Here is a 22,608-nt window from a genome sequence, read left to right as displayed (position 1 = left end):
CCATTACATCCGAATGAGGTCCCTTCATCACCATGGACCCACATTTCAGTAGATATGATAACTGGACTTTCCAAAAGTGATAGCTATGATGCAATTATCATCATCATCGATCACTTCTCAAAAGCAATCATTCCGATTGCCTGTTCCACAGAATTGACATCTGAAGAATGGGCAAAAATACTATGGGACGAGGTTTATGCAAAATACGGCATGCCTCAAGTAGTAATTTCAGACCAAGGACCACAATTTGTCTCCAAATTCTTAGATGACTTATACTGATTACTCAATATCAAATGAAATGCCTCAACGGCATATCACCCACAGACAGATGGCCAAACAGAATGAGCCAACCAAGAGATTGAAAAGTACTTGCAACTTTTCATCAACTATCAACAAGACGACTGGACAGAATGGCTAGCGCTGGCAGCCTTCCAACACAACAACAGGATTCACTCAGCAATAGGTAAAACACCGTTCTTTGTGAACTATGGTCGAAACCCACCAGTTGCACAAGTGAGATGGGTGCATGCTACAACACCTGCCTTGATGGACTTTGCAGTGACAATGGCAAAGATCCATGAAGACACCAAGAAGGCCCTCAAGAAAACTGCTTCAACAATGAAGAATCAGTATGATAAACATTGACGACCATCCCATGAATATTTCGTCAATGATAGGGTTTGGCTCAATACAACAAATCTACATCTCCCAAGGCCAAAGCAAAAACTGGTGGACAAACGAACAGGACCCTTCAAAGTACTACGAAAAATCGGAAACTCCACATACAGGTTGCAGATCCCAGCAACCTGGAAAATTCATAATGTTTTTAATGAAACATTGTTAACACCATACATCGCACCAGCATTTCCAAACCAAGAAAAGCCACCACCGCCTCCACCAGACCTCATCGACGACAAAGAACACTATGAAATCGATGAGGTTCTAAACCACAGAAACCAAAAGGTTTGAGCACATGGCAGAGGCATGAAAACAACCATTGACTATCTAGTCAGCTGGAAAGGGTATGGACCAGAGTCAAACCAATGGGTCAACAAAAAATATATGAATATGGAGAATGCTATACAGGATTACAAACACAGAATCAATACAGTGAATACAAAGGGGGTCATGTTCAACATTATGTCAAAAACATCATCTGACAAGGAGTCAAAGTCAGCAATCACAGATAATGCAGTGGCGACAAAAGGAAGGGAGATGATATCTAGCCAGATATACATCAACCGACCTGCTGTCAGCAGAGGACATGTTGAAGAGGATGATGAAGATGACCCTCCAACGAGTGAGCCAGAAATGGTGGAGACAACGACACCTTTGACTTGTTGAAAGCCTGCCATGAAAATGATGACAGGTCCAGCAGATCGGCCACCTCCTTCCAGCCAGAAAGACTTACCCTAACTTAACCATCAGGACAATGGTCTTAAGGAGGGGGTAATGTTATGATTTTTCCTTTTTTCTTTTTCTTTTCCTCGGAAATGACTCCTATCTTTGCTTAGTCAGGGCATCTAGGCCAGTGTCTAGGACTGTGGGAAAGCTTGGTCAGCAACCCAGTCAGTCATTGTCTTATCAAATGGCTGTGCACTGTGAAGGGAGAGACAATACCTCTTTTGTCACTAAACAGCAGCAACAGCAATGATGATAGCATGCCAGACAACAGCCTTTGTGGAGAGCCTGGCAACAGCAGGGGTAACAGCTCTATGACAGACAACAGCCTTTTGTAAACATTTATTTATAGCATGATAACAGAATAGTATTTAAGTAGTGTAGCTCTCACTGTAATACCTCAGCTTTGAGCTAAAGTTTATTCTCTACCATCCTATCTTGAGCGACTTGCAACACCTTGACCACACACCGCTGTTAACACATCAGTGAACTCAGTCAGACATACCCAAAGTGCAAGGTACCAAACTGTTTATCACATGTTAATAGTCATGTGGAGTTTGGGCTTAACAATGGCATACACACAAAGTATACTACTCAGCCAAAAATGACACTTCAAACAATTTAGTGCTGATAGGCATTCTAAGTCTATTTAAAATTAAAAAAACATGTTTGATATGACTGGCTGCAGATTCTAGCTATTTGTAAACCCTTCTAAAATATAATACTTTTAGAAATAGCATGCAAACCACATACAAACTGTTTCTACTGAAATTTATACTATATGTTTCAGAAACATATTTACAAAAGGCCCAAATACAGGCTCCAAATTAGTTCTGCTACTATATCTGGAATACCATTCAAGATCATTATTTTGATAAAACATTTTTTATCATTTGCTTCTGTCAGATTAAGTGAAACCATGTCTTTAGAGTAATAATAAGTCTTTAAATAGCTGCACAACAACCTTAGAAGTTATAAAGGTGTAGATTGTGATAGAAGAGAACATATAAGGTCTATATTGCAGCATTCTTCTCTGGATTGTGATGAATCTATATAGAGAGCTTAAGTTCCTTGTTATCAAATTTACTGATGGAGATGTTTGAAATATTCTCAGTTATAAGAATATGTGACAGTATCTTTTATGAAGCAGAACAGTGCATACTTTTTTGGCTTAATTTGATGAGGCTTCAAAACTCTCTGTTCCTTTTCTTTCTTTAAATGCATTTAGACACCAGATATCAGTGATAGAATTCTTAGCATCAGAAGGGTTGGGCTGCAAGTTAGCATTATAGGTATAGTAGGTAATTGAGCAAGAAGTCCAAATACAATATTTTATCTGAATATCTGGCAGATGAGTGCATTATCAAAAGACTCAAACTCATATGTTGCTTGATATTAGGCTGGAGATTCATTGAGCTGTATAAGAGTAAGTTGTCTATAAAAAAAAATATGTTAATACTATTCAAAGCCATTCCACTCTGAACATACTCATCAGAAAACACTCTAGAACATTTTCTGAGAATGACAAACCAAAAGGTCCTTCTAGGACTATCAAAAGCACTAGTTATCTCTGGCCATATATTTCAAGCTTGAAAAGATTAGTGAAATATCACTGAGTCCTCCATAGTATTGTCTTCAATAAATAGGTTCAGATGTGAATTTAAGGTCTTAGTTTACTTTGAGAATACTATTGTATCTAGAATGACTAAAAGTGTCCTTTAAAGTTAGTCAAACAAGTTACTCACAGTTATTGTATTATTCTTAGGCTAAGAGCACTACTAGTTTGACTAGAGTGTGACTGGTCAAGTGTTTATCCACTTGTAGAAAGTAGGTTCAGTTAAAGAGTGCTAATAGTCTTCTGAGCATTCTCAGTCAGCAGCACAGTAGCTCAAAACCAAAGTCACTTTTATTATAATCATATCTCACTCCACTAATATGAGTGATACCTTTGTATAGCTCACTATTAATGAATAAACATCTTTTGAACAACACTCCCTTAATCATTGAGTCTGCAGAATGCTTCTATCATACTCAATACATTTAAATTCAATATATTGATGATAAGTGTAGAGTTTAAGAGGTTTTAATGTTGGTTGTAGTTCAGTGTCACCCACTAGTCCTTTTGCCACTTTCTGTTACTGAGCACATTACCAGAGACTCTTTGGCCTGACAGATCTTAGGTTTTTTATCATCAAGTTCACAGAAACAAAAACTGCTTCAGATAGTTGAGATGCTTTCAACTGCAAATGATCCATCCTGCTGCTGAGTGTATAGATGGTATGGTAGATTTACTTGTCACAAAGCTTGAAAATTTGATGTTCATCTGAAAGAAGTAAGCAAGTGTTTGTAGAATGAATAATATAAAGTGATGTTTGATAAAAATCTATTGTTTATGCTATAAATCTGTCTTCAAATGTATGATATAAGCATCAAGGTGATGTCAAGATCAATTTTTAAATGCAGGCACTGAATTGAATTCAAAAAGAGATTGAGATTCTCCTTATACTTAGCACTTCTTCAATCTATATATTTCTCATGTCTCTGAAAAGTGGCTAGATGTATTCCTAGAGTTAGCTCAACCAACAATAATGGCAGTAAAGAGACTGAATACTAAGAGGACATTAATCTGAGAGTCAGGAGAAAGTATTACAATGTCACAGAAGATTTTTGACACTTTCAAGTCAAACAGCACTTGGACTTTCTGTTAGGCCTGAGTGACACATGAACTAGAACATGTGGTAAATAAGTGCTGTATCACATTTGTACAATCATGCTTAAGTCCACTGATGTGTTTATCATCATTATGTCCTAAGATCAATGCAAGTAGTTGACTCAAGATAAAGCAGTAGAATAAAAGATAGTTTGAGACTAGAGATATATGGTGCTGTCTACACTACTTATATACCTCTAAGTCAGTGGCTAAATATACTACTACTAATTGTAAGTATCTGTACTATAGTACTTGTTGTCTTGATGAGACAGTGTTGTCCAATTATGAGCATCTGCATCATAGTGCTTGAGATGGTGTTGCCCACAAGAGAGTTATTGTGCTATTGTCAGGGCATCACTATGGGACCAGAGACAATGGCTGATTGTGCTGACCAAGATTGTTCTACAGTCCTAAACACTGGTATAGGTGCCCTGACTAAGTATAAATAGGGGTTAATACTGTGGAAATAAGAATAAAAGTGGAAAAATCATAACACTTTCTCTGAGGGTAATATTACAATTTTCTCTATATTTTTTTCTTTTTCTTATTTTATCAGGGTGTCTATCTTATCTTGAGCACTTTCTCAAAGAGCATGGGATGTTTAGATAATCACAACAGATGAGGCACCATTGTACTCAGTCACCTCATCCACAGACAATTTTCCATTGTCTTACCCTCAATGACCAGGCAGAACTAGTATCATAGTATATAATAATACAATAGATGATAGTTATATTTATTATAAGCTGAATAGTATATAAGTAAAATGGCTCTCACTATAGTAGTTCAGCTTCAAGCTATAAGTTTATCTCACACTATCTTCTCTTGAGCCCAGCCTGTCTCTGGCCTTGAAGCACTCTACCTACCAGAACACATTTAGTGGACTCTGGTGTGACTGTATGAACACAATACAGCACTAGTTTATCACATGTTCAGATCACATGCCAGTTAGATCTAACAGCTAATAGCAAAGCAATAGAGCATAATTGCCATTTAACAAAGGCATCTAATATATTTGAGAGCTCAGATGCTTCAGATATAGCTGGGTAGATATCAAAGGTACTTTGAAAGTTACCTGATCAATTATTGAATGTTAATAGCCCAGTCTAAAAATGATACATAAAACTGGACTCAGCTATCTGACATGTGTGTGAAACTTTTTCACTCTTTTTAGTTTACCATATGCTATTCTGGCTTAGATAACTCTTGTATGACCTTTGAATTTCCCTTTCAAGCTAAGCAGATTCTTAAACTGTGGTTCTAAAAAGTCTCTCCAATTCAAATCTACAACAATGTTTATGAGAAGAATTCAATCCAGGTTATTCACATGAAATTTGCATTAGACTGCTCACTCACCATGCAAGTATCTCTATGGCACTGTGGGCCTTGACAGGCAAGCAGTCAAGGTTTGATAAAGGTGAATCAAAAATATGAGTAAGTGGCACAGTCATTGACTCAGACTCTATCCTATGCTACTACTATAAAATAGATCATTTATTGATGCTCTTTTGTATCTTGACTGCCATTACATTGAAAGGAATGATAAACTTTTTGCCATTAGAATGGAGACTATTTTCTGCATATTAATACCTGAGCTGTATCCATAGATAGGGAAAACCATTCATTTGTAATATATAATTATACAACTGGATCCTATTATCAACATGACTTTGACTTTGAATACAGTATAGAGAGAAAGAGGGGAGCAATACCTCAGAGTCAAACCCAAACTAGATTGGTGTATACACCCTGATATGCTACAAGAAAAACAGTAACACTGTCATACTTCTTAGAACTACTCTTTCTTCTCAGACAAAAGCCCAGTAGGATAACTTACTACTGGTTAGTAGCATGAAAGTCTAAAGAATGAATTTCAAGGAAGCAGTGAACATTAAAACTTCTAAAATAAAAACCTAAAAAATCCAACCCAGCATAAAAGTTACAATTTGATGTCGGACAGAACTCTATCTGGGAATCGAACCCAGGTTTCACATGAATTGGGCGCGCGTACTAATCGATAGACCATCTCAGAAGATATCATATGCGTCCTATATCTGGTAGTTGAGGGAATCCATTTTGAAAAAAAAAAACTTGCTCTCGCCCACAGTGCGTCGTATAGCTCTGCTCAATGTTCGATCATCATGCCAGCTCACCAGACCTCTACTAACTGTTCTGATCCCTCCGCGCTCGCTGCGTGGTCGACCAAAATCAAGGAGCCTACGATTTTAGCGTCTGTAACGGGGCTGCGATATGAGTAAGAAGAGGGGCGCTAGGCCAGTAGGGAAAGGGAGGCCGGTCACAGTTGAGATGGCAACGCCCGATTCGAGGAGGAATTGTCGATGTATGCTGGGTTGAGCGCAGAAGGAGGATGGTCTATCGGCAGACATTCGCGATGTCCCCCAGGTTTCATTCCCCTTCGTGCTAAACTACGTTTCAAGCCTTCGTCGTTGACGTCGGCGGAGCTCACCATGCAGAATCTCTTCCTCGAAACCGACAGCTGCCGTAATCCTTCGTGTCTTTGTCTCTCCTCTCGTGATCCACCGTATTTTCCTTTTGAACTCGCTCTTTGGGTGTAGTGAGCTATCGATGGGAAGCAAGGGAAGGGACATAGGTACCCCCATGTGAGTGTACCATCTTCTTCTTGGTGGATTCGACCGACTAGGATACTGTCAGAAACACGCATGTTACTGTGGACTAGTGTAGGGACCGAGTATCAATAATACTGTGCACTCTACTATCACTTTCTGTCCCTCACTGGTCAAGTACTCGCTCTCCAGTCGTCCTTCGTGTTGTGGTCCAAACGGTGCTATGCAGACTTTTTGCTTATGCTCTAGTAGGAGTCGAACTCGCTTGGACCTGTATCCAGTGTGCTATCAGAGCCGGGAGTGAAGCAGCCGGAATGAGTGCATGCTCGCTCATTGTGAAATGCGACTGGACAGCTGACAGTACGTCGTCTGCAGAATTTTCGTGGACTTGTATTCATCTCTCTCCAGGACCCATGGTGCGAAAGGCGAAAAGGGTCCCAACAAATGTCTCTGCGTACTTCGTTGCGCATAGTGATCCTGCGCTTACACGTCTTCGCGCGAGTGAAGGTACTAAAGCGGATGCCTACTCAGTGTCATCTATCCGAGCACAGTCCTTGTTGTATCTCTCTCCTCAGTGATATCATATAAACATTTGAAACTGCCCAATGACAGTGCTACTCTGGGCGCCTTCATACTCTCCGAACCCCAAGACCAACACACCTCCAGAAAAAAAACAGTGACCAACATAGAGCTATATTATGAGTGATTCTTATGGGAGTTGAACCCGAATTACTACATCCCTGTATACAGCCGATACACTACAAGAGCTCGTACTACACCTTTTGGTATAGTGCTACCTTCACTTGAGGTGTAGCACATTTGTGATGCCATTCCTCGACAAAGGTATGCAAAAATACAAACAGGATAAGCTACGCCCACGACTCCGTATAAAATGACACGGTTTATTCATATTCCCCAACTAGGAGTCGAACCCAGATTCAAGTGTACTAACCGATGTCCTATCAGATTAGAATGGTATTATTGATGGCAATCACATCTCTGTCGCTCTCCTTCATCAAGCTCAGTCCTGGTTCGGTGCCTTTGTCAAGGGTGTTCCCACCACGTCACATCCATTGTATGGCTCCGTTTCACATCTGGTGCATACCATAAGGCTGACCGTAACATGCACATAGTATACCCCATCTCTCTTCAGTTGTCGTTACGAAAATCACTATGGCCCTCCCGCTTTTGCACACGGCCACCAGCGGTAGGAGACAGGATGTAGGACCTTTTCACATAAGGACAAACCAGTCGCACAGTCAAGGCAAACCAATACCCCGTCGACTTGATGATGACACGTCAATTTGGACTTGGTGATTTCACGAGCTAGTCGGTGTATGCTAGTGTCTTGGTGTGATGGCGACCTCCTCGCGTCTGAGTCATCTGCGCCATGGTCATAAAAAACTTTTGGCATTCTCAGCGACTCCCTTTCCATGCCGTGTTGGACCTGATATAACGTCAGACGTTTTCCTTTGCACCACTCTCCTTTGCCTATTCTCCATCCCTGGGCCTGGATGCGGTGACCGTCATTCACCCTCACGAAAAATTGGTGACCGGTGACCCACGTTCTTGACCCGAGGTGACCCACGGCATGTACTCCTTCCATCGAACTCTTGGCTCGACGCACGAACGATACCCTGTATACTCCACGCCATCACCTTCAGTCTTTCCTTCACGTTGTCGTCAAAAACTCTATTTCTACCTTACTTTCTCAGTGGGATTCGAACCCGCTCAAACCAGGGAACAGGGCCGGTGTGCTATCAGAGCACATGTGTTCTCTCCGCGACGTTGAAGGGAAAATCAGTGTCCCCCCATGTGAGTGTGTTGTTCTATGCTCCATGATTTTGGCAGACTGGGACACAGGCGCGGAGGGATTTGGTATATTGTAGGGGGCCTTCCTTCCCTTCTGGCTACACACATGCTCTGAGTCTCCAATTTTGTCTCGTGGTCCAAAATGGTAGGAGACATTATTGGGTACGTTCTGAAACCGCCCGTACCATGCCGGTATCCTCTCAGAGCATATAGGATAGGGAAAGAAGCAACTGGAATGAAACCTTTCTGAAATTCTTATGTGAGGTTCCTTACGGCGTGACCATTCCGCCTCGAAGCCGAAAGTCCGTTACCCACAACCTTTCATGAACTCGTCGTCTTCATCTCTCCTTAAGGTCCATGACTTTCTTTTTTCTTTTCAAGGGGCCAGGCAAAAGGTGAAAATGGTCACGATGGTGATCTTGCGTTTACAAACGTGCGAAGCAAGGATGATCCCTTTGCTTCGCTTTGCAGCCCTGTAAAAAGTCATTCAATCATGAATGGTGCTGTCGAATCACTAAAAGGTTGAGCGGACCATCCATGATAGACTTACCAAAGCTGCTGTTCTTCATGAAACGTTTCATAGTTTCGCGCACATAAGGTGAGCATCACTGTCAACCCTCGTAACTATCTTGCGTGCTCAGTGTCTTCTACCTCGATCTACTTATGCTTGTATCTCTCCCTGCTGTTCCATGTACATCGCCTATAAAATGCACCCAGCCTTGATACACTATTTCAGGAATACCGTTTCACTGCAAAAAAAAGGACCTGTTCATCATCGTTTTGGCATTGTACAAAGGGATTCGAACCCGAATTACATAGATTGGCTTCCCTTCGCGTTGGGTTGTCCTAGCCCTGTCCAAAAGTGAGGGGACCATGGTGGCTTTCATGATGACGGAAAGTGAGTATGCTCTGATCGGCTTTATTCATGGTATGCGTCAGATATGGAACAGAGCCATACAATGAATGTGATGGGGTTGGAACACCCTTGACAAAGGAACAGAACCAGGACTGAGCTTGATGAAGGAGAGCGACAGAGATGCGACTGCCATCAATAATACCATTCTAATCTCTGATAGGACATCGGTTAGTACACTTGAATCTGGGTTAGATTCCCAGGTCAGGAATATGAACAAACCCTGTCATTTTATGCAGAGTCGTCTTGGCATTTTAACTTATTCTGTTTGTATTTTTGCATACCTTTGTCAAGATACCAGTAGTTCTGAATGGCTTTGTGTGTATTACCCCTGAACTGAAGATAGCCCTTTACCAAGCTGCTCTAGCGCATCGGCAGTGTGCGCGACATAATTCGGGTTCGACCACCATAGAGTCGTGTTTGCTCTGACAAGTGGTATTTGTTTCCGGGAGTGTAAAGTTGGTTTTACTTATACACGGGGTTCGTGGAACATCAAGGTGCCGAGGATAGCACTGTCATTGGTAAGTTTCAGATCTCTATACAATGTAACTGCAGAGAGAGATACAATAAAGACCCAAAGGGGTTGACTTCGAGGAAGAGATTCTTCGTGGTGAGCACCGCCGATATCAACGAGGCAGGCTTGAAACTTGGTTAGCACCAAGGCGAATGAAACTTGTGGGACGGCACGAACCTCTGTTGATAGACCAATCGTATACATCAAAGTTATCGACAATTCCTCCTCGAATCGGCCCAACCGCGGCCAGCCTCCCGTTTCCTTATGCTCTCTACTGGCCTGGCGGCAAACCCGGATGAGAAAAGGTAAAGGACCGTCATGGAGCAGGGAGTTACAGCCTCAGGGAAGAGATTCTCGTCACTGGAAACGATACTGTGGGCAGCTCGTCATTATGGACACCACCGATGTTGTAATCAAACATGATGCGAAACGGGCATGCATGGCTGCCCATTCAAATATCCAACCCCATACCACTCAGCCAGCACCGTCGTCTTTCACGATCTGCACTCTTGGCCTCATTGTCCCCCGAACGCTGCATTGTTCTCGTTGTCAACCTGGAGAAAAAATCATCTAGAACGTTATGGAAGAGTATTGTGCTCGTCGAAGGAGTTTATGTAAAGCTCGAATACTGAGCGACAATCCAGTTTGAATCCGGAATTAATTAGGTATAAGCAAACTCGGCAATCGTTAAGACCTCACTGTAACTGGGTTCGACTCCCAGTTAAAGTGTATCAGAGACTGCATGTAGTCCTTTGTTTTAGCAGGAACTATCTGGGGAGCATAAACATGTTAGGCATGCGTATTCTTTCTTTTCACAGGGACAATAATACGAGGCTCTCCTTATTGATTGAATTGCGCTACTAGTAGGTTTTTGTCCAAGAGGTAGCCAACAGCCACCGTAGCGTATCGGCTGTGTACGTGGACGTAATTCGGGTTCGAATCCCTTTGTACGATGCCAAAACGATGATGAACAGGTCCTGTCTTTTGCAGTGAAATGGCACTCCTGAAACACTGTATCCAGGCCAGGGTTGAAACTCTGCATTTTCAGATGTGTATTGAAGCGATGTAACAGCGGGGAGATGCAACAAAGATTCAAAGGGGGAAGATGACACCGAGTACGCATGAAAGACGGTCGGAATGATGGCTGGATGATGATATTCACGTTGGGGCCATGTAGTGTGCGAAACTGTAAAATCAATGAAACACTTTATGGAGAACCACTTTGATGAAAGTCACCCTCCGCACTATCATGAGTGGTCCGCTCGAATATGATGATTGAATGACCTTAACAGGGTGAAGGGAAGGGATTCATCTTTGCTCGCATGAAGAATTACAAGTACAGGATCACTATCCACGCTGAATGAAGTACAGAAACGCATTTGTCGTGACCATTTTGGCCTCTTGGAGAGTGGTCCAAGGAGAAGGAGCTGCTGAGAATATGGCGCAATAACGCGGACTTGGAGGGAACGGTGACCACCCTTATATACTGAGCGCGATACTTGTGAAATCATCAACAGTCCAAATTGATCAGGGAGCTTGGGGTTTTGACTGTGACCCTTTCTTTTTCACAGGGACAATATCAGGCTCTCCTTATTGATTGAGTTGCGCTAGGTATTTTCCCATGAGGTAGCTATCAGTTTGTACGACTGCTACCGTAGCGTAGCGGCTGTATACGTGAACGTGTGCCCACTACTACTAGCATATTTACACTTCCCAGATAGCTCATAATAAAAAAAGCCTACAAAGTGGGATACACTCTGACTGGGAGTCGAACCCATCCGAGCGAAGTCTTAGCGATTGGCACCAGATGACTTCTTGAATTGTCGCCCAGTATTCGAGCTTTACATAAATTCCTTCGAGGTACTCTTCCGTAACGTACCGGATGATTATATCTCTAGGCTGAACGCGCTCGTGAGGTACATCGCGTCATCAAGCAAGGTCGATTCCCAACTTATTGGCAGTCATACTGTCATCCTTACTCCCTTCATTGAACAGAGTAAATCCATGGTGCGTATCTGTTCACTGTCCACTGCCATCCTGAACCAAGTCCCTCTTCATTGCCATCCTGTCACAGCACCATCCTCTCTGAATCCATGCATCTGAGACTAATCGTTTCGGATTCGATGTCAGTTCTGACCATTCTTCCCCTCCCCCCTCCCCAGGAAGAGGAGGGTGCGAGACAGCAAATGCTTGTGCCAGTTGAAAGGGAATGGCCGCGATACAGAGACATTGAAGATGCTTCCCCAAGGGCACAGCTAATGAAAGACGACAGGCTCGTAATGGGCCGGAGTGTTGGAATTTAGGTGCTGGCGATTCGGAGGAAGGCCTGTTGGACTCGAAGGAAGGGTATATTTCGTCGTGTAGAGTAAGGACAGTGGTGGTTCCGAGTCAAGTCAATAAGGTACAAAAAATGTCAAAGTATAAGGTAAGCAGTAATATATATATAAATAGAATATGATATTAATGCCGTGAAAACCGAATCTCAACACGGAGCAGGTCCATCGAGCTATGGCGATGCGCCTCGCAGCCAGAGAACTTGACGAGGAGACTTTGGTTTAGTTTTCTGCATGGGGAGGGGAGCATACACTGTCAGTGGGCCACGAAGCAGGAAAAGTGTCACGTCGTCCGAGTTCCAGATCAAGGCCGTATTACGCCCGGAAGGGAAAGAAAAAAAAACGAATATCTCCGTCTTTGTTAGCTCTCTGCCTGGGAGTCGAACCCACCGTGCAGGTGCACTAACCAATACCCTGTCAGAGATGACACAATGACATTCTATGGTTCACTGTGTTTTGACACATGAAAAGGACCAATCAGTGCTCTTTTTTTGTCCTCTCTGGGTATTGGGCCAATGGGAAATCAGAGTTCCCATGTGAGTTTATCATTTTTTGACCAGTGAATTCGACTGACGAGGATACCGTTAGACACATGCGCCTTACTACTAATCTGACTCACCCATTTTGTAAGCTCCGCGCCTTCACCGGTCACCTTCGCAACCTAGCTGACCAAAGACACACTGTCTGGTATTTCCTCGTGTTTCCAGTCAAAAACACAGTAGACATTGATGCCTACGTTCTGAGAGACAGTTGAACCCGCTCGTGCACCAAACAGAATCAATGTGCTATCAGAGTATATGGAATGGAGGTAGCAAGGGCTCGAGAGTTGACTTGGAGACCAACAGGCCTTATCAATTCAGATGGTTTGTGTGCAGGAGTTTCCATATCGGCTCACTTACTACGCCGCCTCGAATGTCTCGCTGTTGCGGTTGGCGTGTGCGTCCAACTTGAATACCGGAAGGGTTCCATGGATTCGTTGTTTTCCATGCCAGCGGGGTTTTCGACGTCCGCATCTCACGAATCGGGACCCAAGAAATGGTTTGATTAGTGTGGTTTTTGCTCTGTCGCCATCTCGACTGAGGACCAAGTTCGTTCAGGAAAGCCTCAGGCTTGGCAGATTATCCTTGCTGTGGAATACATCTGCTTTCGTTCATGCATGGCCAGAGAGAGCGACAAGTAGCATAGCTGAAGCGCAAACGCTTGGCAATGATGAAACTTGAAGCCGGATTTGATTCTCAGCACTAGGAGCCAATCAGGATAGGAAACCGCATCCTGAAGTGAGATGGAAGAGTGATAAGGCTATACTCGACGCAGAAGAAAAGAGAGGAAAAGCCTTTACATTAGTAGTACCTTTTCGCTCTTCGTGCCAATGTCGATTCTATCTGTTTTACTACGCGGAAGCTTACAAATATGTTATTTGTCGTATTTCCAAACACGAAGCTTGGCAATGGGAATCATCCTACCCAAATGTGCGTGGCCATTCTGTCTAAATCCAGACTGGCTGATTATCTCTGCAGTGTATAGACTCGCTACTAGCAATGTGCGCATTTCTTCTGGGTAGACGTACAAACTAATCGACATGCATAAGCTCAACACCCAGGAAAGCACATCAAGAGATGTCCTTCGACTCCTGTCTAAAATGAATCAGATATTGGATCACGTCTCGGAAATCTAATGGAAAGTCCGGTTCTGCGAAGACGACTCTGTATATCTTCGTTCCTACCTTTCTTTGACTTATTTTCTCATTGGTGATCAAAGGAAAAAGCCATACCAGCGAACTCCCCATGGCAAACAGTCAATGCTGTGCGATTTTCCGCCGTTTCTTCCTTCTCTCGCTGACTGTTATTATGGTAGACTCCCACCTCCCGGATTGGCGTCCTTTTTTTAAGTCGTTATCATTCTCAGCCAGTTATCTGCTCACTCGAAACCAATCCAGTGCGGACGGAAGAGATACACACGTTCCTCTAACAGAATTCCAACTCAGTCAGCTCCTCAAATTGTACAAGGTTCCTCCAAACGCCACGGTCGAGACTACTTATATGGCATCCAACGTATCGACAGACCGGAAAACCTGTTGCACTGAAGCCAACAGTCCAGAAGTACTTGTGATTATCCACATCTTTTCTGAATTGTCTGCCCCTAAAATGTCGAACATTAGAATATGTCTTTGAAGATATCTGGCAGAAATTCCCGCGTGTGCAGGAAACATGGCGCTCAGTTTGGGAAAATGTCACTTTCTTGCTAGCGCATTTAAGTGATCAAGGCAAGAGCTTTATTACTCGATTTTACTAATTCGACGCCCCTTCCCGGCGGTGATATTAGGGAATTTCAAATGTCACGTCACGTTCACGGGCGACATCGATACGTCGTTTGCTTTCGACCACGACCATCTCGCTCTCTTCCCTTTCTTTACCATGATAAACCTCTCTGAACTCGTGGTGGACTTAGATGTGGAACCACACCTAGATTCTCGTGAAGTTCTACAGACCCTCACCATGAAGGTCATGTATCCTGGCAGCCCGGACACTCAGATAGCTTCTCTGGTCGGGTTCATCATCTCCCGACACCGCTGCGGGGACGATTTTCACTTGGTTCTGGACGAAGAAAACGAGGAACTTCACTGGTTATCTGTAGTCCTGTTTGACAAGTTCGGCAAGGTCAAGCCTCATATTATCTGTGAGGGATTCCGGAGCGGTACGCGGTGCTGGGGCACGGAGCTCAGCGCTGGAAAGATCATTTATGTGCAAGATGTTACTGTGTACCAGGTGCGAAAGTCTCCCAATCGTTCGATGGATATTCACCCTGACATTTTGTGCAGGATCGACGACAGGGAATCGGATCGTTCGTCCTTCAAAAACTATTCGAGTCGGAGAATGTTCAAAACGAAGACATCGTAATATCCTGGCCAGTATCCAGCGATGTTTCTAAAGATATCGTGGTTGCTTTTTTCCGCAAAGTCCGCTTTCAATAACATCCCACTGCCATAGCATATATGCTGATAATATCGCAGAACGGCTTTCGGCGCATTGGCCGTACCCATTTCTTAGGCTATTCCCCCAATCCAAACCACCCGTCTCGTCGTCTACTTCCAGAGAACGACATCGAATCTCTAGAAGACAGGTTCTTGGGACGCAATCCCCCCCTCTCTCCCGAACTGCAAGCCTGTGGACGCGATGCCATCGACGAGGAGTGCCGGAAGAAATATCCTCTCCACTGCGCTATCATCGACCAGAATACTCCAGAAATAGCTAAAGTCATTCAATCTTTCTACGACAAGGATCCCGCAAGTATCCACGTACCCGAACGTCGAGGCTTTCTCCCCGTCTTCGCCGCGGCTCGCGCACCGAACATCCATGCCCTCAACAAACTGATCGAGATTGGCGTTGCCGAAGACCTGAAGAATTTCGATAATATCGAAGGTGTTACTCCGCTGGAGGGCGTCCTAAGTTTCATGAAATTGTCCCGCGAATTGAGCGAGCTCCGGACAGGGATGTGGGCGGGTAACTCAGAGATGGACATGAAAGTCATTAACATACTGAAGACGGCGATGAATCTTCCCACAGATAGTTATGTTCAGTTTAAGTTCGGCTGTACATGCGCACAATGTTCCGATGGCTGGCTCTCCCCGCGGATGAGATTTGCTTTGAGAGGTACGGATAAAAGGTTGTGCTTGATGATTGCCGAGATTGATACCTACCTATTACCTCCAGTTCAGGCTGCGTTCTATATAAAAGCTCTGTCGATGGACCTAGGCAGATTTAAGGGCCGTGCACGACTTGATGCCTCAGATGCAATGACCGGATGCGGGACTATGAACTATCTTCCACCGGGGCTCCAAAGACCCATGCTCAAGTCCTCCTACACTGGGTTCACGACTGTGTTCAAAGTCATCTATAAGATCCTCAGGAACGACATTCAAGTCCCGACTCTCCGGGATATCAAACACGACGCGGCACTCGAACGGGACATTTCGTTTTTCAAGTCCGAGGGCGGGAGGGTGGAGCATGTCTTAGACGCTCTTACGGCCATTGCAAAGAAGAAGTCGAGGTTGGGGGACGGGACCTTCTACAAGACGTTTGGTAACGATGAAGATTTTCTTCGGCTTCCCGAGTGCGTGAATGATGATGAGTTTAAAATGGTGAGGGTAATGTTGGGATTGGATCCGAACGTGGGATGGGGTCCGTACCACTCGTGATGGGAATGTTGACTACGTGAATAATTGTTGTAACTGTTAGCTCTTTTGTATTATGTAGTGTAATTATCAAAGCAGAGTCGTCAAGCATTATCCACGAGTCCACATTTTGGGAACCATACGAAATCCATGAATTCCAGGATATAGGTGAGTAGAGTAGTATTACATGGCACGATCATAATGTACAACAATACAAAGAGAGAAATACAACAGCAATAAATAATCCCTTCATTAAAACACTTCTAAAATGACTAAAAGGAAAAGCCCAATGGACTGAGAGAAAGCAAGAAAACAGTGCTATGAGAATGATGCCAAGGAAACCTTCCACACCACTGGCTCATCTGTAGCTTTGACCCCAATGAATCTGGTATACCCTAACAAAAAGTCAACTCTCTTAACACCCTTCCTGATCTCTTCCTCTCCCATCCCCTCCATCCACTTCACAAATGCCCTCATAACACTGGTCCCTCCCACAGTCCTCAGTTCCTCCTCAATAAACCTCATGTGCAGCACAATATACAGCACCATGATCACATCTCTGACCAAACTGGAGAATACATGGATCCACCATGAGAGGTACTTGGAAATGAGGATCATGCCTGGAGAGATAGAAGGAGAGGTAACAGGTTCATCAGGGAGCTCAGGGATGTACAGTGAGATGTTCTTTGACAAATTGATACTGAGGTGTGATGGGTGGAGGTTGTTAGGCTTCCACTAACACTCACAAATCTCTAGCACTGCTTCTGCCGGGGTCCAATTCTAGATGCTGAGTCTGGGTCTGATTTCTGTTATGATTTTTTCTTTTTCTTTCTTGATTAACCCCTATTCTTGCTTAGTCAGAGTGCTTAGAATCAGTGCTTAGGATCATGAGACAGGCTTAGTCACTATAATATGCCAAGTCAGCCATTGTCCTCCAATAGTAATGTTGCCTCTCAACAATAAACAATACTCTTCTGTAGGTAGTAATAATACTCAAGAACAACAAGCACTATAGCATACAAATGCATAATTAGTAGGTAAATATTTAACTTGAAATCAAACAGTATATAAGTAGTGTAGCTCTCACTGTATGTCCCCAGCTTTGAGCTAAAATTTATTCTCACCATTCTACCTTGAGCTGACTTGTAATTGGCCTTGAGACACAACACCACATGAACACATATAGTGAACTTAGATGTGACTGTACAAACTCAATACAGCATCTACTTATCACATGTTTAGGTCATATGTCACTTGGACTTAACAATTTAGCTCAAAGCTTCTAGCTTCTCTTTCTTTATGCACAATAGGATAAAAGAAACTGAATGCCATCCACATCAACCTCTGATCTAACAGATAACTTTTTTAGACTTTTAGCCTTAATCATTAGAACCCTTCTTGGACTGCTTGCTATTGTCTATCTCTGTTGAGGAAGGCAATCTGTTACTGCATGGATCATCAGGCACTACCATGCCTTCAGAACCATACAACAAATCATTTGAAATGTCTCACCCATCCTCCCCTTCTATGATATCCCAGCATCTGCCAGAACTTCCTACCAGCCCATGCCAGGAGCCATATCAGAAACCCAATCTGGCAGCTTACATTCAAGGGTTCATCCAACAGAAGAAGAACACTGATATCCCCAGCACTCTCTCAATATAACAGCAGAAACAGCAACCATCAGTACCCAATGAATCTCTCTCCAGTCTCAGACTATGAGGATGAGAATATTCTCAATGACTTCTTTGATGCTAAGCCATCCCCTGACCCTTCCACTATCCTGTCTGAGCATGGAATTGGCAGCCACACCTGAGACTCTCTTGATGCCTCTAGAATGGCTACAGGCTCCAGCCATAACTCTCTCTATGCAACCCCAGAGGGGAGCCCTGCTCTCTCCATTCATATCAACTACAGCAGTGGGAGACTCTCCAACTTTGGGTCAAACAGCAAGAACCTCCCACATGGAAGTATCTATAGCAGAAGAACCACAGACACAGAGCCATATAAGCTCCAAACTACTACAGAAGAAGAATAAACCCACTGACAAGAAGAACATGAGGCCACCCAGTATGATATTGAGTACTGGCAGCAACAGCATGACCTTGAAGCCATCAACTGAGATTCTGATGATCCCAGATAGTATAGGCTTCATGCAGACACTCCCAGCTCTCCATTCTGGGAGCCAAGTATTAGAACAACCATGACAGACCTATGGACCAGGCCTGCAGAAATTGTCACCACCAGCAAAGTGGCATGACAAGATATATACCCTTCTCCACCCACCAGAAGCAACACAGTACAGGATTCCATTCCCTCAGATGCCAGCTCCATTCTTAGAGCCTATAGACTCTGAACTTCTCCCCCTATCTGAGTCAGTGAATGAGCCCTCTAATGATTCCTATGAGAAAATATCACTGCTCTCTTCCTCAATCCTCAGTTCTACAGAAACTTCTGCCAGTATCACTGTGAGCTAGAGGAAGATGGAGAGTGAAGCAGCAGCAGTGAGAGGAGCTCCAAAGTTAGAACCTATTGACTTTGACTAGAGTCATCTTCTGAGGCCAGACCTAGCACTGCCTGAGATGAAGAACAGCTTTCCAGCAATATTACAGCCTCACATTCTATTCATCTTTGATCTGCTCACTGAATACCCTGCCAGGGAGAGTGAGGAGAGTGGAGGAGCCAAGATGGATAAGAAGGATAAGAATGAAGAGGAGATATCTCTTAAGTGAGGAGACTGGAAACATGCAAAAGAATCAGTAGACAAAGAGGCATTGGAAGAAGAAGCACAGCATGAGCAGGAGAGGGAATATCTATGACTATATCAGAAAAGAGTAGTCATGCTCACTCAGAATGTCACCTGGAGAATGACATCTATGGGACAGGACTATATGATAGCAGAAGAGGCTGAAAAAATTGACATTTTATAGTATGCTGCCACTAAACAGGCAATTTTTATGTACAACTGAACACACTCTGAAGATCCACTGATGGGTCTACCAGCATACCAATCAAGGTTCAAACTCCAGCCAATGCTAAACACTCCCTTCTGTTGCTCTGAAAGAAGCTGTTTATATGGCACTATCTATCTGAAGCACCATCAGTTGGCCTGCATGGCCACAACTCCAACCTGTGAAATGGCTTACTGGATTCCAAAACCCTTGGACCAGCCTAGGGAGCCAACTTCTCAGTGGACAGCCTCCAGCCAACAAAGCCAGCACCAGCAAAGCCTCTGAGGGAGATGATCCAGAAGCTATAAAACTTGGCTTCACTATTCAGATTGGACATATTGTGCACAAAGAAGCAAGACCAACAGGAAGCCTGGTTGCTGACAACAATTCACTCCATTCATTCTCCAGCCCACCTGCTGAATGGCATCAGCTGCTGTTTGATCAATTCCCAAATCTGATGGGGGTGCTACTCCAGAACACCACCCTGATTCACTGCAAACCCAATCTACCCTGAAAACTGAGATCATTTAAAGGCACCTCTGATGATATCAATCAGTTCTTGATCAATTGCAAACAATATTTTGAGGTATATTCAGCATACCTGACTGTCCACATCTACTGAGTATCATTTGCCACATCCTACTTTGAGGACAAGGCTAAGACCTTGTGGATATTAATTTCCCCTGATTTCTACTCCACAACCAGACAGCATCATTGACTGCTGTTCTGGCTGGTGTTCAAACAAATAGTCCATAACAAGTTCATTGACTCCATAGTTCAGAAAGTACATGAGAACAAAATAAAGGAGTTACAAATGGGGGATAAGATGACAAATAAGTACTTCAATGAGTTGGAACATCTCAGCAGACTTGCTGAGATACAGAATGACATGGGTGATGACAGAAGGATGGTTTGGATGCTCAAGAAAGGGGCACCTCTCTCCTACACAAAGATAATTTCAGATATAGGCATCAATATCCTGAAAGGATATGATGTGTGGAAGGAATGGATTACCAAAATGAACAAGAAATGACAGCAGCACAAGGCAGAGAATGCCAATTTGCAGAGTGACTGAAAGCTGAATTACTCCATGAACACTAACACCACCAAAACAGGCACCCCTCTTCTACTCTGACATATGGCATCCAGAAGACAGGTACCAGCACTACATACACTGGAAGTGGAAAACCAATGGACATAGATTGCCTCAAGAAGAAGGGAAAGTGTTTCAATTATAGACAGAAGGGGCACCTATTGTGAAATTGCCTGCAGAAGAAGTGCATGAGGGAAGACATTCAGGCACAGATTGCTGAGCTACAGAAGGAAGCAGATGGACTTGAAGAGCTAGGCAAGGAAATGAAAGTGGAGGAAGTAAAAGATGAGGCCAACAAGTGAATGATCCCACTCAGTCAGCTGAAGGACTTAGTGGTGTGTCTCCTGTAACTGCTGGGCAGACTTATATACCATCTTTAGTTACTGATATTTATGTGCATTCAAATAGACCCCTGTCTACCATCACACCAGAGGCATCATAAGGATTGACCAAATAAGAAATTCAACTGCTGTAAGGCTAGCTGAATCCCTGGTATGAGAAGGATTGCATCTGCTCTTGCAAGGGGGAAATCCAGCAGTTCAGAGTGAACTCACAGAATCCACCTGGAGCAGTGGCTCACTGGTAGAATAAGCCTGAGTGTCTGCTTTGAGGGCAGATGGGCAGGATATGAGTGGAATGTAAAGAGATAAGGGAGAGATCTGAGGATTACTCTGAGCTGTCTGCTTGCACAATACCAGGCTCAAAGGCTTCTAGGTAATCTTATGGCTTCAGCTTATTAGAGACTAGTGGAATTTTATTCCTTTGCTTTGTACTATAAAAGTTGGTCTCTATTCTATCTACAAGGTTATCCCTTAAATACTAAGATTCTGGAAGCCTGCCTCCTTATCAGCTGTGGCTCCTATGTGTGTCTAGACCAGCAGGGCACCAATCTGCTCAGTGGATCCACTATCTATGAGTGAATCAGCTACACCTTCTATATCTGGTGCCTCATCAAATAGCTTTATAAGGCTATCCATGCCCAACTCATCTCTGATCAGATGAGGTATCTCTTGTGTGCACACCTCAGCTGATATGCATCCACTCCTAAGTGCTATGGTTGCTTGTCAGACACAAAGGGGGTGGACAGCAGAAAGCTATGTGTTATTATCTTGTGGGTTGTTGATCATGCAGTGGATTCCTAAGCAGGTCATGTCAGTGCTCTGTTGCTTGAGCTATGGTGGGAAAATGGTTTCTCATTTTGAAGGCAGGATGATGCTCACTGCTCAGCTCTCTTGATGCTCTGGTGGATCTAGAGCCAGGAAAACTGAAATTTGGTGTCCATGAGCCTATGGTACAGCACACTACTCACAGGCCAAACAGGAGGAGTGACCCCTACTGGCTGGCTAAAGCCTTTCAACACTAAATAGACTTAGTGCACTATCAAAAACACAAAGACTGAAGAAGAAGCCAAGACAGTACTCAAAAATTGGGTACATTGAACTAGAGCAGAAGAGGTGATCAATGAGATGATAGAGAGAATGAGAACAGCTGAGAGATGCCAAGCATTAGAATGGCTAGAAGAACTCTAGGGGCCAAAGAAGTATATTCAATGACAAAAGACTCCAGAGTGAGACTTGACCACTAAAGCCCAAATTGAAACACTCACATTCCAAATCATGCATGCAGTGATGGCTCTGATCAATAGTGGCTGTATTGGAAGCTCAATCAATTGTGCTTTCATCAACAAGCATAACATACCAACCAAAGCAACAGCCACTCCTATTTCTATTTATAATGCAGATGGGACAAAGAACTAAGCTGGCTCAATAACCAAATTCATTGAACTTTGGCTAACCATAAGAGATTACTCAGAATGGATTGATTTGGCCATCACTGACCTTAAAACCAAAGAAATGTTTCTTGGTCATAATTGGCTAATATGACACAACACTCTCATCAATTGGAAGACTGGGTGAGTAACCTTTGCTTGCTGCTGATGCTGAAAAATTCCCTTCAAACTGACAGACAAAGACCCTGAAGATCAGTGAGACAAAGAAATAGAAGGTAGCAAAACTATCCTCACTATTGACATGGAACAGACTATGCAGATCTGAGCAGTACATCACACCAATGATTTGGTGGCAAAAGCCAATGCAGGAAAGAAAGAAAAGATGTTTAAAGAGAT

The 22,608-nt window shown here is 43.5% G+C and overlaps 2 protein-coding genes and 1 pseudogene across 3 annotated transcripts; all 3 read left to right on the top strand.

Annotated features, from left to right (window-relative positions):
- Nucleotides 1-6,249: 6,249 nt before the first annotated feature.
- Nucleotides 6,250-7,274, top strand: BT62DRAFT_1075182 (uncharacterized protein; the record flags this gene model as incomplete). The annotated part of the gene is made up of 4 exons (XM_043179095.1): nucleotides 6,250-6,345; nucleotides 6,439-6,686; nucleotides 6,875-7,056; nucleotides 7,105-7,274. The coding sequence occupies 4 exons, from the start codon at nucleotides 6,253-6,255 to the stop codon at nucleotides 7,272-7,274; spliced, it is 693 nt and encodes a 230-aa protein (XP_043041366.1).
- Nucleotides 7,275-7,705: 431 nt separating this feature from the next.
- On the top strand, nucleotides 7,706-9,850 carry BT62DRAFT_1061726 (annotated as a pseudogene; the record flags this gene model as incomplete). Its single annotated transcript has 10 exons — nucleotides 7,706-7,771; nucleotides 7,830-8,009; nucleotides 8,412-8,511; nucleotides 8,548-8,670; nucleotides 8,722-8,810; nucleotides 8,890-8,983; nucleotides 9,092-9,106; nucleotides 9,328-9,406; nucleotides 9,503-9,591; nucleotides 9,716-9,850. Coding segments are annotated over 10 exons (970 nt in total), but the record flags the coding sequence as incomplete, so codon positions are not given.
- A 4,202-nt stretch (nucleotides 9,851-14,052) lies between these two features.
- Nucleotides 14,053-19,171, top strand: BT62DRAFT_1075181 (uncharacterized protein; the record flags this gene model as incomplete). The annotated part of the gene is made up of 7 exons (XM_043179094.1): nucleotides 14,053-14,359; nucleotides 14,427-14,522; nucleotides 14,591-15,033; nucleotides 15,087-15,224; nucleotides 15,279-15,918; nucleotides 15,979-16,378; nucleotides 19,099-19,171. The coding sequence occupies 7 exons, from the start codon at nucleotides 14,053-14,055 to the stop codon at nucleotides 19,169-19,171; spliced, it is 2,097 nt and encodes a 698-aa protein (XP_043041365.1).
- Between the last annotated feature and the right edge of the window lie 3,437 nt (nucleotides 19,172-22,608).

Source organism: Guyanagaster necrorhizus (assembly GCF_019112545.1).
Source record: "Guyanagaster necrorhizus MCA 3950 unplaced genomic scaffold BT62scaffold_9, whole genome shotgun sequence".
Classification (NCBI taxonomy): Eukaryota; Fungi; Basidiomycota; class Agaricomycetes; order Agaricales; family Physalacriaceae; genus Guyanagaster; species Guyanagaster necrorhizus.
The sequence above is the reverse complement of the archived record's forward strand: the minus strand, read 5'-3'. Positions and strand labels throughout refer to the sequence as shown.